Genomic DNA, 19,809 nt, shown 5'->3' with positions numbered 1-19,809 from the left:
AAAAATCTTCACCTTAAAGGATTTTTCATGACTGAACATAACAAAGAATAAAATGTTGGAATCAGATTCAAACTTAAAAAGGGCTATGACAATTCATCAAGGATTAAGAAAGAGGTTCACTCCACATTATGATATATAGAATGAAAAGAAGGCAAGGGCTATTCAAACTACTGACAAATTTTTTTTTACAAAGAAAACACTTTAATTCCCAGTGTTTGTAATATTTTCAATTACAGAGTGCTATGTAAATATTACTTTGCTATTTTTTCCATTTCCCTATGTATTATGACTGAGAGGAGGTTTTTAATGTTTTGACGTTTTATGATATATTTTTTACACTTTTTTTTAAAGTTCATTTATTTTAGAGAGAAAATGTGAGTGAGAGTGAGCAGGGGAGGGGCAGAGAGAGAGAGAGAGAGAGAGGAAGAGAGAGAATCCCAAGCAGGCTCCACACTATCAGTGTGGAGTCCAATGCAGGGCCCGAACTCACAAACCATGAGATCATGACCTGAGCTGAAATCAAGAGTTGGATGCTTAACCGACTGAGCCTCCCAGGCACCCCTGAATGGTTATTTTTATGGTCCCATACTACTCTGCCAAGTGAGGATTGTGTGTATTTGTATCTGAGGAAAAGCACTGGTTGTAAGTGCAACAGTTTTGCTTTTAATGACTTAAGATCTTAAAGACTTTATAAATATGAGGTATCTTTATAAAGATCAGAATTCATATCTGAAAAGTTAAACTGTTTGGGAAGTGTCCCTTCTTCTTCCTTCCTCTCTCAACTAAGAAGAGTAAAGCCTAATAATATATTCATTTTTTAGACCAACTGAGGAAGAAGCTGAGCAATTACTGCAGTTGATGACAAGCCGTCCTCCTGCTACACCGGCTGGGGTTCGCTTTGTTTCGCTTTCCTTTTGTATGCTACTGGCCTTTTCTACACTTGTCAGGTACTTTACTATATAGGTTGCTCTATTTTCTGAAGGTCTGATTTTGTTTGCCTATTAAAATGCATGTATAGCATTAATTAGGAGTGTACTAAAAAAAAATTGGTCTAGGGATGGACAGTGGTATTATCTTTTAGTAAATGGTGTCAATAGCATCAATTGTATGCCAGTTAAAGAGTCATAATAGTTCTTCAACATTTGTTAAGGCAAATTCCCTTACTTCCTGTTTCCCCTTCCCTCAGGCAACTTTCAGTTCTTTTAGTGGATTGTTTTGTTTTTTTACTTCCATATCTTTAAATACTGTGTTTGTATTTGCTATATTTTGATCTTGATTTTTCAATTTTAGGAATAATTGTTGATTTCCTACTGTGTATGAAAGATGAATAATTAGTTCTCCTTTCTTCTTTTCCCCCTAGCACATCTATATGTCCTTCCCATCTTCCCATTCTCCTAGTACAGTTATATTGCAAATACTTAGTTGTTCATATAATACTATTGGGAGCTCAACCATGTAATAGATGATTATTTTTCTTCTGCAAAACTTGCTTTTTGCATTAATAATTATCCTGTATTTTGTTTTCATTTGTTCTTTATTCTTTGTACTTACATTAATGGAACCTCATACTCTCTGCCAATCTTAACCTCCTCCCAAGATATTTCCCAAAGCATTTCCAAGAATACCTCCCAAGGTATTTCTAAGGAAATCTCTCCTCCTAACTGGCTCCAGTCTGAACTGGTTACCTCTGCATCTGGTACACAGCTCTTATCCTGGAATTGCTCTTCATTATTATTTTCACAACTTGCTTCATGTCTCCTTTTTTGGATTTCCTGTTTCCTGCATCTCATATGTCCTTCTTTTAATTGTTTTCTCATTTTGCTTGTTTAGAATCGATATGTGGGAGGTCAGTTATTTTGAGACTGGGTATTTCTGACAATGTCTTAATTCTGACATGATTAAGTTTCATAGAGTTTAGAATTTGAAGCTGGAAGTAATTTCCTTTGAGAATTTTGAAAGTGTCATTCCATTGTCTTCTGACTTCCAGTGTTGCTGATGAGAAGTCTGATGACATTCTGATTCTTGTTTTTTGTGTAGCCTGTTTTTTTAAAAATATGGAAACATGGAGGATTAACTTTTTGTCCATAGAGTTTTGAAATTTTTTGGATGATAAGCCTTAGTGTGGGTCTGTTTTTGTCTGTTGTCGTAGAGATTCATTAAACCCTTTCAACCTGGGAACTCATGTCCTTTAATCTAGGAAATTTTGTTAAGCTAATTTGTTGGTAATGTTCCAAATGGCTTTTTTTTTTCTGTCCAAAACCTTCCCTTACTTAGATATTGGATTTCCTGAAATGATTATCTTATTTTCTTATCCTTTCCTGTTTTCCTTATCTTTGTCTTGTTCTCCTTTTTTAAAAAAACAGCTTTATTGAAAGACCATTCACATACCATAAAATTCACCCATTTTAAAGTTTATGATTTAATAGATTTACGTGTATTTACAAAGTTGTACAACCATCACCACAATCCAAATTTTAGAACGTTTTTCTCACTCTGAAAAGATACTGTTCATTCTACCTTCTAAGATTTTTTTTCAACTTTTAATCCTCTGTAGTTTTTGATATCTAAGAGTCTTGTTTGTTTTCTGGTTATTTCTTCTGTATAGTAGCTTCACAGTGGCATGCTTTCTCTGATACTAATCATAATGACTGAAGAGATTTTATTAGTACTGTTTCTTTTCTAAGTTTTTTTTTCCTGCTTTTTTTTGGTCTCTATTTTTCAAGTTAGAAAGTTTTTTCAAGGGTTTGATAAGTCTCTATTTTCTTCCTTCCTTCCTTCCTTCCTTCCTTCCTCCCTCCCTCCCTCCCTCCCTCCCTCCCTCCCTCCCTTCCTTCCTTCCTTTTTCTTTCTTTCTTTCTTTCTTTCTTTCTTTCTTTCTTTCTTTCTTTCTCTCTTTCTCTCTCTCTCTCTCTCTCTCTCTCTCTCTTTCTCTCTTTCTTTCTCTCTCTCTCTCTCTTCTCTCTCTCTCTCTCTCTTCTCTCTTTCTCTCTTTCTCTCTTTCTCTCTTTCTCTCTTTCTCTCTCTCTCTCTCTCTCTCTCTCTCTCTCTCTCTCTCTCTTTCTCTCTTCTCTTTCTCTCTCTCTCTCTCTCTCTCTCTCTCTCTCTCTCTCTCTCTCTCTCTCTCTCTTTCTCTCTCTCTCTCTCTCTTTCTCTCTTTCTCTCTCTCTCTCTCTCTCTCTCTCTTTCTCTCTTTCTCTCTTTCTTTCTTTTTCTTTCTTTCGTGGGCTCCATGCCCAGCATGGGGCTTGAACTCACAACCCAGATCAAGAGTCACGTGCTCTAATGACTGAGCCAGCCAGGCGCCCCAGGGGCTTGATAATTCTTGATTGTTTATATTTAAATACAAATATAAGTAGGAAAATAAATAAATAAATAAATATAAGTAGGAAACTGATAAGCAGATTAGAATCTTTTAATGTATAGGTAGCTCTTTGGGAAACTTATCATATTCTTAGAGGAGACTTTTGTCTTGTGTAGAGAGTAAAGGCCTGACAAGAAACCCATAAGCAAAGTTAAAAAATGAGGGTTAGGGAACTAAGCTTGTAGTTTAATCATTCACTTAATTCTCCTACATTTTGAACGGTGCTTCAGATATCCCTGGTTGTCCCTTAGTTCAAAGACACCTTCTTTTACCATCTCCAGAGCATAAATCTTCAGTCTTCTCTCTGCTGGGGGAGGGGGATTCATCTAATTGTGTAGAATGGAGGAGGTGATCTGGAGGTCTACTACTTATATAGACTGTTGACCTTTTTAATTTAGGCTGTGTCTTCACTCTTCCTCCTAGAACTGCCTGGAGCTGTCAGTTCCTAAGCTCTTTGGGGATTCTGTGGTATAAAGTGGATTGGCTTTTCCTTCCTGCCAGTTGAGTATTCTGCTTTCTTGCATCTGCTGAATCAGTTACCACTCTTCCATATGTTCTCTTGCTCCCAGTATTCTGTGTTGTTGTCCATCGTCATCATCATATGCATTTATGCCTTTTAGGAAAATCCCTTTAATGTAGTTTGGGGTTTTAGGAGGGTGTGAAATTAGGTAATAAAATGACGTGATTTCTCTTTTCCTGAAGTAATTTCTAAACATTATCTCTAATCTTCATTACTTTTAAAAGGTGGGTATTTTTACTTGTATTTTTGGATAGGAGAGCTAAAGTTCAGAAGGATCATTTACATTTCTTGTTTGAGATTAACAGAGAGAGGATTCCTACTGAGGTCTGCCATGCTCTAAAGGCTATTATCTTTCTACCACATAATACTGTCTTTTTTTAGAGCAATGATTTATGTAGAGTTGAGACTCACCTTTTAAATTTTCTTTACTTGGGTTATCAGGCTTTTCAGTTGCTTTTGTTTTATCCATTTATACCGCAATGAAGTAGAAGAAAATCAATGCAAATTATTTTCACAAGTCAAAGTTGACTTGTACCTTTCGATGTAAATCTAGGAATTCCCTTTTAAAAAGTCATTGTTGGTATGTTTTTATAATCATTTTTTATGTGTGATGAGCCCATGCCTCTTTTTTCTTTTTCTTTTTTTTTTGAATAGTGCTCTCTTATTTCTCTATAGTTTTGAGTTCTGCTCAAAATGTTTTTTACAAAAAGTTTTTTTTTCATTTTATTTATTTGAAAGAGAGAGAGAGAGAGCACAAACAGGGGAGAGGGGCAGAGGAAGAGAGAGAGAATTTCAAGCAGGCTCCATGCTCAGCACAGAGCGTGACGTGGGGCTCAATCCCACAACTTAGGATCATGACCTGACCTGAAATCAAGAGTCAGACACTCAACAAACGGAAGCATCCAGGCACCCGTCTGCTCAAAATTTTTCAAAATTAAATTTTAATTACCTTGTTACTGATCTCATACTCAGTTTGTGACTTTTTGGTGATTGTTTTAACACTAGATTTTTTTCTATATGAAATATCAGCTGTTAATGCAGTTTTTCTAACATTTTAAATCCAAAAGGTCTTTGCTTTTCAAAAAATGTGAGGAAGTTCACTTTCTCCAACTTGTAAATGCAGTAATTAAAACTTTGAGAGGGTTTGACTGTTCACATTCATAAAGAAAAGCAAAGGCCCTTATTCTTCATCTCTGGAACTACTTCATTATTTCAGTGACAGGTAATAGCCATTTCAACAAGGAGTTAATTTAAATTGATATTTCAAAATAGCGAAGGAAAAAATACTATCTACTAAAAAATAATTCCAGAATGCTTTCTCATTCTTATGCTAGTATCTCTGATAAACCATTGACTTTTTCATGTTTTATATAGTACACCTGAACAGGAGCAGCTAATGGTAGTGTGGCTAAGTTGGATGATAAAAGAAGAAGCATATTTTGAAAGGTAAGGTGACTCCATTTGTTTCAGTTAGTAAGTTTTTCTTAACTTCTTTTTGGAAATTCATATTTTCTTTTTTGTTTCAACAGTACATCTGGCGTCTCTGCTTCTTTTGGGGAGATGTTGTTATTGGTTGCTATGTACTTTCATAGCAACCAGCTTAGTGCTATCATTGACTTGGTCTGTTCCACTTTGGGGATGAAGGTAATTTTCTTTTATCTTCTTTCTAAGGAAGGTGTTTCTAGGTGGGGCATTTTCTTGTAGTGTACAGTATATTTTGTTTCCATTTTGAAGTAATTTTAGTTTAATAGTTTGAAATTTTATCAGGAAAAAATATATGTTTTGAAAACATTTATTTACAAGAATAATAGATGTTCAATATAGAAAGCATGAGAATACACAAAGGAAGGATATAATTTCATTTTTCAAGATATCAAGGATACTACTGTTCACATCCTGGCGTCTATTCTTTCTTTACATTGATATATTTTTCAATTTTTCAATTTAAAGAACTTAACCAACATGTGATGACATATCCTCATATCAATATATATTCTAGGGTGCCTGGGTGGCTCAGTCGGTTGAGCGTCCGACTTCGGCTCAGGTCATGATCTTGCAGTTCACGAGTTTGAGCCCCGTGTCGGGCTCTGTGCTGATAGCTCAGAGCCTGGAGCCTGCTTCAGATTCTGTGTCTCCCCCTCTCTCTGCCCCTCCTCTGCTCACACTCTGTCTCTCCCTCTGTCTCAAAAATAAATAAAAACATTAAAAAAAAATTCTGATACAATATCATTTTTATTATGGACTGCATAGTAGTCCATCATCTGGACCAATCAGGATTTTCTTAATGGATCCTTTATTTGCCATGTAGATTTCTTACTTTCTGAATAGTGCCTAGATGATTATCCTTATTTATGTAAATACATACATAGGTACTCATATATGTTTATCTTTAAACTTGTTTTTTAAGTAATCTCTGCACCCACCATGGGGCTTGAACTCACAGCCCCAAGATCAAGAGTTACATGCTTTACAGATTGAACCAGCCAGGTACCCCCTTTAAACAATTTTTGGATTATCTCCTTAGGAAAAAGTTCTAGAAGGCAGTTACTAACTAAAAAGAATATAATGATATTAATATAATTGCCAGATTATCTTACTGAAAGTTTATATCGGTTTAACTGTTCTCATTAGTGCATGAAAGTACCAGTTAACTGGACTCTCACCATCACTGGGTGTTACGATTCTTTTTCATCTTTACAAATTTGATTGATGAAAGATGGTTCCACTTACTTTGCATTTCATCGATTACTAGTGAAACTGTGTCTTTTGTGTTTTTTTAAAAGGTTTTTTGTATTAGTTTTTTAATGTTTATTTTTATTTTTGAGAGCAAGAGAGACAGACAGAATGTGAATGGGGCATGGGGGAGAGAGAGAGGGAAACACAATCTGGAGCAGGCTCCAGGCTGCAGGCTCCAAGCTGTCAGCACAGAGCCTGATGTGGGGCTCGAAACCACGAGCAGCGAGATCATGACCTGAGCCAAGGTTGGATGCTTAAGTGACTGAGCCACCCAGGTGCCCCAAAAGATATTTATTTTCACTTATTTTTTTAAGTAGGCTCCATGCCAATGTGGGGAGAGAACTCAAAACCCTGAGAGTAAGAGTCATATGCTGTACCGAATGAGCCAGCCAGGACCCCCAAAACTGTGTTTATTTTTAATTTATTTTTTAAATTTACATCTAAGTTAGTGTGCAGATACATATATTATATATTATATATATGTATGTATGTGTGTGTGTATGTATATATACATATTATATATATAATATGTATATATACTTATTCCCCAGAAAGGTAGCTATTTCACCTTCACTTATTGAATAATCCACTTCTTCCCACTTACTTGAAATGCTGATAGTAGTATTTACTAAGTACTTGTATATGATGAAAAACACACTTTAATGTTGGTTTGAGAAGCAACTTTAAAATAGAGTATTTGAACTTTAATTTTATATATCACAGTCATTTTAGATAATAAATTTATTAAAGTGTGCTTCATATATTTTTATGTGCTGAGAATTTTTTTGGTTGTTTTAGATTGTAATTAAGCCAAGCTCCTTGAGCAGGATGAAGACTATCTTCACACAGGAAATTTTTACTGAGCAGGTACTTCTTTTAACTTTATTCTTTAGGTACTTCTTTAATTTTGTTTTACAACATTCATTTGGGGAAAACTTGCATATCTCAGTTTAAGAGTATACTATAGTCCTTTAGTTTCCAGTGATAGTTTATTTAATCTCTGAAACTTCTGTAAAGAATAATCCCATTTAAAGTTTACTTTTTTGAGAGAGAGAGAGGGAAGGGTGTGGAAAGGCAGAGAGAGAGTGAGAGGGAAAGAGAGAATCTCAGCAAGGAGCTGATGCGGGGCTCGATCCCACAACTGTGAGGTCATGACGTGATCTGAAATCAAGAGTGGGGGAGCACCAGGGTGGTTCAGTCGGTTGGGCAACTGACTTCAGCTCAGGTCATGATCTCACGGTTTGTGGGTACGAGCCCTGCGTCGGGCTCTGTGCTGACAGCTTGGAGCCTGGAGCCTGTTTCGGATTCTGTGTCTTCCTCTCTCTCTGCCCCTCCCCCACCAAAGCTCTGTCTCTGTCTCAAAAATAAACATTAAAAAAATAATAATAATGAAATCAAGAGTGGGTTGTTTAACCGACGGAGCCCCTCAGGCACCCCTAAAGTTTACTTTTAAAGTATATACTATATACAAATGTATGTTTTAAATTTATATATTTTGGAGATTTTGAGTAAATACTAAGAGTATGGTCTTAGATGTTGATGGTAAGGATCTCACATAGAGTAATCATTTGGATTTGTCAAGAGAAAAACAAAATATAGACCTGTTTAAACTTTTAGGCTGTAATGTTCATTTCTAACTAAATTATAAGCTAGAGTGTCTACATTCCTTATTCTTGTATTTACATGTTCTTATTTGGCCTTAGTTCTTTTGTCCATGGGTAATCTTAAGGATATTTTGTTTTTTTTTAGCGAGGAGACAATTCTGAAATTTAAAATTAATTCCCAGATTAATTTGTTAATGTAAACCTCAGATAACAAAGAACATACATGTCTTAAAAAATGAGATTCGAAAATACTCATGGATGCATAACTGTTGTTTATTTTAGGGTAATACTCTCATCCCTATACCAAACTCTCTTTTCTCTCCTCAATGTACATACACTCCCACGTACAGACACACATGGTACATAGGAGACTCATAAGTTATTTTTTATGTGTTTATTTGAACTGACTGGAAGATGACTTTGGGAAGGGTCTTTGAACAACCATTAGAGGTCTATGCATGACAGAATGAGAATGACAATAAAAATTCCTGTTTATGTCAATGTGATAATTTATATCATATATAAAGAATTTATATCACATATAAAGAACTGATACTTTATAATTGACATATGTTTTTCAAAGCACTTTTTCCCCCTCACAAAAACCTTTTGAGGCAGGTAAGACTATATTGTTCCATTTTATAGATGTGAAAATAGACTCCAAAGATATAATGACTTATGTAAAGTCACTGAGTCCAGATTTTATGATTCCAAATTTTAGATTTTTTTTTTTTTTTTAAAATTTTTTTCAACGTTTTTTATTTATTTTTGGGACAGAGAGAGAGACAGAGCATGAATGGGGGAGGGGCAGAGAGAGAGGGAGACACAGAATCGGAAACAGGCTCCAGGCTCCGAGCCATCAGCCCAGAGCCTGACGCGGGGCTCGAACTCACGGACCGCGAGATCGTGACCTGGCTGAAGTCGGACGCTTAACCGACTGCGCCACCCAGGCGCCCCCCAAATTTTAGATTTTTATTTTACCTTACTACATCACTGTCAACCTATCTATGCTTAAAAACAAATTTAAAAAATTAGAGTGCTTTACAAATTCCTAAATGTATGCTGCCTCATCATTCAGAAGTATTAATTACCATGTAATTAGTTTTTCTCATTCATTCCTAAGGACCGCATTTGTATTAAATATTGACAGTCTACCTGCTAATCTTCCCTGTTTCAGAATAATTTTATATTTGGTTTTATCATATGTATTTAATATTGTTTTCCCTTTTAGGTTGTCACAGCTCATGCTGTTCGGGTCCCTGTCACCAGCAACCTGAGTGCCAACATTACTGGATTTTTGCCCATTCATTGTATTTACCAGCTTCTCAGGAGTCGTTCCTTTACCAAGCACAAAGTGTCAATAAAAGTATAACCTTATAGTTATATTTCAAGCCACAACCCAAGTTAATGGTTTTTTTTTTCTAGTTCTGTTTATAGGCTTCTGTGGATTTTGTGTATAAAATATGTCTAATTACTATCCATTTATACATAGTAACTAGGACTATGTATAAATGTATGTATAGTTAATGTCAGATTTTAAAAATAATACAATTCTTAAGTTATTGACAAAATGTACGATGATACTAATCCATTTGAATTTTCAATAATAGCATGTGGCTGTTTCATTAAAACTTAGTAAGAAATTGCCATTTTCTATACTTTGGTTTTCTTTACCAAACAAAGTTTCTTGTCAGCCATGACCAGCATTTGTACTTTTGTCACAAGGATAGCTAACACTTAACATACATATTTCAATATATTTCCAGTTACTTATAGTTGGCTATATCAGTTAAAAGGTCTTCTAAAGAAAAGGATAAACCCCAAAAATAAAGAAATCTGAGCCTTTTCTGGAGGCTCTTTAATTTATAAAGAATAATGAACACTTATATGCATTGATATATTACCTTTAACTATCCTTGTTTTCATGATTTAGTGAAGTTATTTTCCAGGTAGATTGTATCTTCTGCTTCTTTATATTTTTAACAAATGAAATAGAAAAGATTTAAGAGTCTGAATGCACACCCACCATATCTACATGTCCTCTATCTGTGTGTAGTTAAGTGATAGTCTCTCCCATAAGTAGTTGCCAAGGCCACTTTTTTTTTTAAGTAGTCTCTAAGCTCAGTGTGGAGCCCAGCACGGGCCTTGAACTCACAACCCTAAGATCAAGACCTGAGCTGAGATCAAGAGTCAGGTGCTAAACCGACTGAGCCACCCAGGCAACTCATCACTTTCTTAATCTATCCGAGGATTTGCTATAAAGAGTTGTTCCTCTCCCTAAATTCCTCTGTGCTATGGGGTCTATACCTAAATATAGATATAGTAGTGACTTACAATATTTTTCCTACTACTTAAAAACTAATAGACTAAAAACCCAAAGTCCATATTTGAAACCCAGACTCATCATTTTAGATTTATCTTCTACTAGACAATAGTCTTGATTAAGATATAACAAGTAATTCATATTTTAAAATCAAAGACAGTTGTGAAACTGGGTAAAATATTTATAACTGCTAAAAGTTAATAGTTTCAGTGATTCATAAATCATGTAAAATTGTATGTACTTATTAAATTTTACTTGCTTTTTCTTATTGCCATAATTGATTTAGTGCCTATAACCTTCTTTTTTAGGACTGGATTTATAGACAGCTTTGTGAAACCTCTACTCCACTCCATCCTCAATTACTTCCTCTGATTGACGTATACATAAATTCCATACTTACTCCAGCATCTAAATCTAATCCAGAAGCCACAAATCAGCCAGTCACAGAACAGGAGATCCTCAGTATTTTCCAAGGAGTCATTGGGGTAAAGTAGTAGTTCTTGTACATTTTTCTGATTTTTATTTTATTTTATTCTTCTGACTTGTTTCATATTATTTCTTTGATTATTAGAGGACTTCTGGGTGGTTCTGAACTTTAAATGAGATAAAATTTCTTCAGCTCACTTAGGAAATTTATAGGTATGTTATTAGTTCCAAGTGGTTTGTTGAAGAGGCACTTTTTGAGGAGTTCTTTTAAAAGGTCCGTTTTAAAGTCTAAAGAGTGCCCCAGAGAGTGTGTGCTTAACACAGGACTCTGTGACATTACAATACATTCAAAAGATGTTTGTTTAACTTCCTGGGAATCTAAGATCTACTTAGATTCAATTGGGCAACTTGAAGAAAATTTTTTTTGTCCATTTCTTAGAAGGAAAAGATGGTTGTATTTTTCATAAATATATTCAGACGTAAAATATATATTTTTTAGGAGTTATGTTCTTCATGGTGATTTCAGGTACTACTTGAGACTCCAGTAAACCTTTTTCAGAAGCAGCCTGATAGAATTGCTGTTGAGGAAAGCTGAAGTCCTTTTTTTTTTTTTTTTTTTTGTCTTAAAGACTGTTAAGCATGTTGCCTTTCATCTTCCATACCATCTCAAATTTAAACTTCAAGTTGTCTCTGAGTTTAATACAAACATGGCAATGTTTCTCCCATTTTATCTGCTCTTGGGAATAGTAACACTGAATAGTCTATGTTAAATGATTTTCCCATCAAAAAAGCAGTCATGAAATTTAACAGTATTTTAAAGTATTTATATTATTACCTCCAGGGTGACAACATCCGTCTTAATCAACGTTTCAGTATCACAGCACAGCTTTTGGTGCTTTACTATATACTGTCTTATGAGGAGGCTCTCCTAGCAAACACGAAGACTTTAGGTAAGGTGTACATGTATATAGGGGAGTGTTTCTAGTGATCGTTCATTTGATTTGCTTATATTGTGTTATTTTCCAAGCTGTCATGAGAAAATAAGGTCTAGTATACTAACAAATTCCAGTATCATTCTGTAGTCTTTGCAATGTAGGCATTATATACTCTGATGCATAAATACATGTATGTATGGGCACATAACCACCCCTTGAGGCTCAGTCTTCTTTTTTTTAGCAGGCTAAATTAATAATGGCCTAATTGCCTATATTTTAGCAATTTAGTGACTCTACTAAGTACCTATAAATTAAGAGATAAATCTGAAAGAAGTAACTGAAATTTTTTTGCTTGATTTCAATCTTTGCCCTGCCTTCCTTCCATTAGTGTGAAGAATACCAACTATTCAAAAACAGGAGAAAAAAACAACAGAAGAGTTTCATTTTGCCATTAAAATTATCACTGAACTGGGCTTTCAAACAGCAACTTTAATATCAGAAGATCAGATTTAACATAGAAGATATTGGTATAAAGTAGTATGCTCTTCTATATTTGAAAAAGAAAATTCACCTGTGTTTTAGGCTTGCTAAGTGTATGTAGTTCCATACTGAACAAAAAGTGTCATTAGAAAGCTGTAGGCATTTAGTATGTAATACAGGGAAAATTCTTGTAAGGGCTGTTATTTTGCTGAGTGATTTTACTTTTTGAGAGCTATAAATCAAAGTTACTATTCAGTGTTCGGCGGGTCAGTTTCTTTTATTTATCTGAAGTATTGGGTTTTAAGAATACTGTGGATTTCTCAGCTGCTTTCTTTCCTGACTATAATCATTAGGGTTATATGGATGATATCCCTTAACTGTAATTATAATCTTAGTCATATTAGCCACAAGATGGGCTAATAATAGGCAGTAGATAGTAGTCTCTCACTTTTATCCACATATAACTAATTCTGTTAAAAAAAAATTACACTTGTGATTCAGTAGACCATAGAAGAATAAATTACAAGAAGGTGGTCTGGGGGAGAATTCAGACCATTCACACTGTAGCTGGAACCAAGATACACTCTTATTTTTTATATAAATTAATGTCTAGCAAAAATTTTTTTTAATACAGGAACGTACAGAGAGTAGTATAGTCAACTCTTATGTGTATACCATGCAGAATTAACAAGTACTCAGGATTTTTAGGACTGGAGCAATCTTTAAAGATTATATATTCCAGTCCCCAGTGATATGCTTAGTTCAACTCTGTTCCTGTTAAGCCTCTGTTCTTTGCTCAATAATCTGATGGATCTCAGTTGGAAAGTTAAGGATTTTAGGTTAGGAGTACAACTTGGCCTGGATTGAATCTGGGAAAGGAACTGGGGCATTTGAGGAAAGTTATTAAGTTTTTACAAGATTCTAGGGAAAAGATAATGGTGTTTTGGACTGATAGTGCATATGTATTTTTCAATTAGAGTTGAAATGTTTTGCTGATGAATTCATGAGATTTGAGAGACCTGAGCCAAAGTTAATGTGGAGCCTTTTGGCCTGAGCCTAAAGGACAGAATGGCTATCAACTGAAATAAAAGAGCCAGGGGAAGGAGCAGATTTGTGGAGGATCAGGAGCTCAGTTTTGGACATGTTAATTTTGAAATGTGTGATAAACTTTCAAATGGGGATGTTAAGGAGATAGTTATATATACTGGCCTGGAATTCAGGGGAAATAACTAGACTTTGAGATTCTTCAGCATATATATGATATTTAAAATCATGACATTAAATAGGATCACCAAGGACAAGAGTAAAGTGTGGGAGAATCAGGAGGTTATGATGTCCTGGAAGCCAAGAGAAGATGTTTCTGAAGATACAGTGATCCCCTCTGTCAAATGATGTTTCTAGTAAGTTAAGGTTTGGACTGAGGCTCAGCTGATGACTGCATATTGCTTGCTGGAGGTCATTTGACTTTTACAGTTTTACTAGTAAAGTGGTAGGAGAAAGCCTGATTGTAGTGAATTGAAACAAAAAGTAGAGGAGATATACTGAAGACAGTGAGTAGAGACAGGTCTTTGGAGAAGTCATAAAGAAAGGAAAGCAATGAATGTGATAATTGGAGAGGAAAATGAGGTCACGAGAGGGCTTCTTTTTTTTTTTTTAAGGTGAAAGAGTTTAGGGAATGCTTGTATGTTGTTGGGAGTAATCTAATGGAGAGGCAAGGTTGATAATGCTGAGGACAGAACCCCTGGACTGATGTCCTTGAGAGGTGATGGATGTGGAAAACAAATAGAGAGATCTGTCTTTTTCTTTTTGGTTGAGGAGACTTTTTCCTAGTCTAGTTTTTCATCTCCAAGGGGAATAAATAACTGCAGAATATGTCTCAACATAAGAGAACTTTGCTCTTTCACATTCAAAATGGTAATTCTGCCTCACATTTAATTCCTACATGTGAAGTTGTATTCTGGTTTTAGTACATTGTTAAATGTTCTGTGGTTTTGGCCCTTATAATAAAAATTACTGGTAACCACCAGGTAGCTGAAGATGCTCACATATGGAATTCTGAAATTTCAGTTAGAACCAAGTATTGGATTATCATGGCCATTAAAGTGCATATGAGGGCATCTGGGTGGCTTAGTTTGTTAAGCATCGACTTGATTTTGACTCAGCTCATGATCTCATAGTTTATGGGATCAAGTCATATATCAGGCTCTATGCTGACAGTGCAGAGCCTGCTTGGGATTCTCTATGTCCCTCTCTCTCTCTGCCCCTCCCTCTCATATGTGCACGCTCTCTCTTTCTCTTTCTCAAATAAACATTGGAAAAAAAGTGCATATGTGTCTATATATTTTTCGTATGCACATATATTTTTGGTTTGTTTAAAAATATTTATATTTGTTTATATTTATACCATGTATATTAATTTTAGTTAAATATTGTATTGATCCAGAAGAATATATGTAAGAAATAGAGTGCTATAATAAATCCCAGTGTACTAATACCTAATTAAAATATGAGCATTACCATTATAGTTCCAGTTTTTAGACTTAAAAAATGTTTCCTGTTTATTACATCTAAAGACTTTATTACCTCTCTTTCTGCCCTTCCTTCTCTTGCTCTCTCGAAAATAAATAAACACTAAAAAAATAAAATAGAATGCAGTAACTTTTAAGCAAACATTGGCCAATGTTATTTTTTTTTAATGTTTATTTTTGAGAGAGAGAGAGAAAGAGAGAGAGAGAGAGAGAGACAGAGCATGAGAGGGGGAGGGGCAGAGCAAGAGGGAGACACAGAATCCAAAGGAGGTTCCAGGCTCTGAGCTGTCAGCACAGAGCCTATTGCAGGGCTTGAACCCACGAACTGTGAGATCATGACCTAAGCCAAAGTCAGATACTTAACCGACTGAGCCATCCAGGCACCCCATTGGCCAATGTTATTTATTGGCAACTTCAAGTTTTAGAGCTTTAAAATAAAGTTTGGACAAAAAAGTTGTATGACCATATCTTAGAGTAACAGTATAAGAATTTTAAAAACTTACTTCATTGTTTACCTACCTAATTGTACCTTATTTGATGCAAATGAGCTGAATTTAAAAAAAGAAAGCATTTATTAGAAGTTGTGTTTACTGGAAAAAAATCTAGGAAATGAGAAAAGTAAAAAGATTGAAATATAAACCACCCATAATTCTGCTAATCACCATTTGAATTTTCTTAGAAAACCTTTCAGTCTTTGCACAGATGATAGCTTTTACAAAGTCAGAATCATAATACATTTTTTTAAAGATTTTATTTTTAAGTAATCTACACTCATTGTGAGGCTCACAACCCTGAGATTAAGAGTTGCGTGCTCTACTGATTGAGACAGCCAGGAATCCCAGTAATACATATTTTTTTAATCTAACCTTTCTCCTTAATACATTTTAAACACTTGCCTATTATAGTACATTTTCAAGGACATCTTTAAATAGCTGTACAATATTTCCTCATAAATATCTCATTACTAACAAACTTCTTTTTGTTGGACATTTAAACCGTTTCCAAATTTTGCCATTATAAACAGTGGAGGAATGACTGTTAGAGCTAACTTTGTACATAGGCATGATTATTTCTGTCCTTAGGAGAGATTCCCAGATATAGAATTACTAAGTCTAAGATTCTGAAAAATTGTAAGATTTAAAAAATGAACAAGGTTGCCTGGGTGGGTCAGTCAGTTAGGCGTCTGCCTCTTGATTTTGGCCCAGGTCATGACCTCTGGTCAGTGGGTTTGAGCCCTGTGTTGGGCTCTGCACTGACAGTGCAACGCCTGCTTGGGATTTTCTCTCCCTCTCTCTTTGCCCCTGTCCCACTTGTACTCTCTCTCTCTCTCTCTCGCTCTCACTCTCAGAATGAATAAATAAAATTTATATAAAAAAGATGAACTGCCATATTGCTTTCCAGATAGGTTATACCAATATAGACTCCTATATTTGCATAAGATGTGAGTGCTTTTTTATAATATAGAGTATTATTATTTATGGTGTTTAAAAAAATTTTTTTTGATGTTTTATTTATTTTTGAGAGACAGAAAGAAACCAAGCTTGAGCAGGGGAGGGGCAGAGAGAGAGGGAGACACAGAATCTGAAGCAGGCTCCAGGCTCTGAGCTGTCAGCACCTCGGTTTATGGTGTTTTTTAATTATAAAATTTTGGGGGGAAGAAAATCTTCCAAAGCTAGGTACTAACGTTCATATAACTAATCACCTATATGTTCTTTTAGGACCTTATTATTTCATTTTTAAAATTTAAGTATGCCTTTAGTTAATTTTGGTGTAAAGTATGGGGTACAGATCCAATTTTATTTTTTTATAATTGGCTATTTGTCAACATCACATAGTGAATAATCTGTCATTTTCCTATTGCTTTGGAAGGTCGCTTTGATGTACATTGAAGTTTTCTTACAAACCTATGTCTGATTTTGGATTTTCTTTCTTAAGTTCCAGTCACTTTCATCATAACTTCTTGTTCAGAATTTTTGTCTGTTCTTACATGTTTAATCTTTCACATGAACTTTCCAGAGAAGATTATTATGCTGGGATTTTTGATCAAAATTATGTTAAGTTTATAGATTTGGAGAGAATTTACCATCTTTACAATATTAAGTCTTCCCATCTAGATATATGAAATAATTTTCTTTCATTGTTAAAATTTAAGCTTCATGAGGACTGATTTTTGTCTGTTTTTCTGCCATTGTATCTAGATCTAGTATATTCCTTGACACATATAGTTAGTAAATGTTTTTTGAATGAGTTCAAATTTATTTAAGTTTCAAAATTTATTCAAGTTTTTTTGCATCTGCCAATAAAATTTTCCTTTATATAGGTTCTGGATAATCTTCTAACAAGTTATCACTGGTTATAGGAAAGGTATTGGTGTTTAGTTTGGATTAGTTAAGCTCTGAATTTCTTAGAGTACCATTTAAAAAATAATTTATCAAGTAAATACTTTTTTGGCAGTTATTGAGATGATTTGTTTGGTCTATTTATATAATTCATTGTAAAATTAATATCTTTATATTCCTGGAATGTATCCTACTTGGTTTTGGTATGTTATTCTTTTAGTATGGTGCTAGGTTTGATTTGCGTGTTGTTGTTGTTGTTTTTTTTTTTCCATCTGTATTTAAACAAGTGAAATTGATCTTTTTTCTTCTTTCTTTTTTCTCTTTCTGCTTTGGTATCAAGTTTACACTAATTTCTACGTGAATTATTTTCTATCGGATTTTTTTAAGGATTAAAATGTCACAAAAACTAGGGGCAATGTAAATAATATTCAAAGTATTTCTACAGTTTTGTTGGGGATGAGATTAAATGTTAGATTTGACTCTTTGAAAGCCATGCATTGGAAGAAGTTTGGAAATATGATTGTTGTCAAATTACAGTTTATCTTTTACTGAAGGATTAAGAATATCTTTGATGCTGTATTTCACAGAGATGTTAAAGAGAAATAAGTGCTTTAGGCAGGGCCTCATGGGCTGCTAGTTCTTTGATGGAATCATTAAAATGTGATCAGGATTTTGTCTTCATTTTTATAGGTCCAGAAACTTAAATATTGATACTTTACACTAAATTAATCTTGGAGACTACAGATCTTAATAATACCAGTTAACATTTGAGTGTTTGTCATGTGCCAGACATTATTTGAAGCACTTTACATGTGTTAACTCATGTAAACCCTCAAAACAATTCTATGAGATGAGTACTGTTTCTGTGATTTTACAGGTGAGAGCACTGAGGCACAGGGAAGTTAAGAACTTCCCTAAGCTGAACTTCCCTAAGCAATAAGTGTGGGAACCAGGATTTGACTATCACTGGAACACCTGTGTGTGTGTGTGTGTGTGTGTGTGTGTGTGTGTGTGTGTACTTTATTATTTAACATATCTATCTTTACTAATTTATATATAAGTATTCTGTGTAAGTATAGTCAATCTATTACTTTCTCTTTAAAGTACGATTTTATGTGTTTTTTTCCTCTTTAGTGTTATTTTATACATTTTATACAATTTTATTTTATATCAAGATGAGCCATAGGGCTGTGGTTTCAAAATGGGTTTTTAGTATTGAGGTTTTTTTTCTTTTTCTTTTTTGAACCCCCCCTTCACCTGTTTCTTCTATCCCCCACCCCCTGCTTCTGGCATCCACCAATCTGTTCTCTGTATCTGCGAGCTTTTTTTTTTTTTTTTTTAAGATTCCACATAAAAGAGATAATATGGTATTTGTCTTTCTCTGACTTTTTTCACTTAGTGTAATGACATCGAAGTCCATCTGTGTTGTTGAAAATGGTAAGATTTCATTTTTTTTTATGGATGAATTATATTACACACACACACACACACATCCCACATTTTTCTTTATCCATTCATCCATTGATGGACACCTAGGTTGTTTCCATATTTTGGTTATTGTGAATAATGCAGTGAACATGGGGGGATCTTTTCAAGTTAATGTTTTCATTTTCTTCAGGGAAATTACACAAAAGTGGAATTGCTGGATCATATGGTTGTTCTATTAATTTTTTCAACTTTTTAATTTTTAAAATTTTTATTTTTTAAAGATTTTTTTTTAAGTTTATTTATTTATTTTGAGGGAGAGAGTGGGGAAGGGGCAGAAATAGTGGGAGAGAGAGAATCCCAAGTAGGTTCCATACTGTCAGCATGGAGACTGGTACAGGGTTTGATCTCACGAACCATGAGACCATGACCTGAGCCAAAATCAAGAGTTAGATGCTAAACAGATTGAGCCATCCAGGTGCCCCTCTATTATTGATTTTTTGAGGAACCTCCATATTGACTATACCCGATTTACATTGCCATCAGTAGCACATAGGGTTCCCTTTGCTCCACATCCATGGCAACACTTATTTCTTGTCTTTTTTGGTAATAGCCACTCTAACAGGTGTGAGGTGATGGCTAATTGCAGGTTTTTTTTGCCTTTCACTGATGATTAATGATGTTAAGCATCTTTTTATATACCTATTGGCCATTTGTATATCTTCTTTGTAAAAATATACATTTAGATTTTCTGTCCATTTTAAAATCAGATTTTTTTTTTTTTGCTGTTGAGTTGTATGAGCTATTTTATATATTTTGGGCATTAGCCTTTTATCAGATTTATGATATGTAAATATTTCCTCCAGTTCATTTGGTTGCCTTTTCATTTTGTTGATGGTTTTCTTTCCAGTGCAGAAGCTTTTTAGTTTAATGTAGTCACACTTGTTAATTTTTGCTTTTTTTTTTTTTTTAAAGTTTATTTAGTTTGAGAGAGAGAGGGTGCAAGTAGAGAAGGGGTAGAAGGAGAGAGGGAGAGAGAGAATCCCAAGCTGGCTTTGCACCATTAGTGCAGAGCCTGACGCAGGGCTCAAACCCACTGACTGTGAGATCATGACCTGAGTCAAAATCAAGA

At 34.6% G+C, this 19,809-nt stretch overlaps 1 protein-coding gene across 3 annotated transcripts in view; it reads left to right on the top strand.

The window, feature by feature from the left end:
* INTS2 (integrator complex subunit 2) overlaps positions 1-19,809 on the top strand; it is a 60,805-nt gene that overhangs the window by 15,938 nt on the left and 25,058 nt on the right. For all 3 annotated transcript variants that reach the window (XM_007086753.3, XM_007086752.3, XM_042966879.1), the window contains exons 9-15: positions 822-947; positions 5,256-5,327; positions 5,411-5,525; positions 7,416-7,484; positions 9,453-9,587; positions 10,853-11,029; positions 11,812-11,920. In XM_007086753.3, coding sequence (XP_007086815.1) covers positions 822-947; positions 5,256-5,327; positions 5,411-5,525; positions 7,416-7,484; positions 9,453-9,587; positions 10,853-11,029; positions 11,812-11,920 — 803 coding nt within the window. The remainder of the gene's footprint in view (positions 1-821; positions 948-5,255; positions 5,328-5,410; positions 5,526-7,415; positions 7,485-9,452; positions 9,588-10,852; positions 11,030-11,811; positions 11,921-19,809) is intronic.

This window comes from Panthera tigris, chromosome E1 (genome assembly GCF_018350195.1).
Source record: "Panthera tigris isolate Pti1 chromosome E1, P.tigris_Pti1_mat1.1, whole genome shotgun sequence".
NCBI lineage: Eukaryota > Metazoa > Chordata > Mammalia > Carnivora > Felidae > Panthera > Panthera tigris.
Note: the sequence above shows the minus strand (reverse complement) of the source record. Positions and strands in the feature narration are given on the sequence as shown.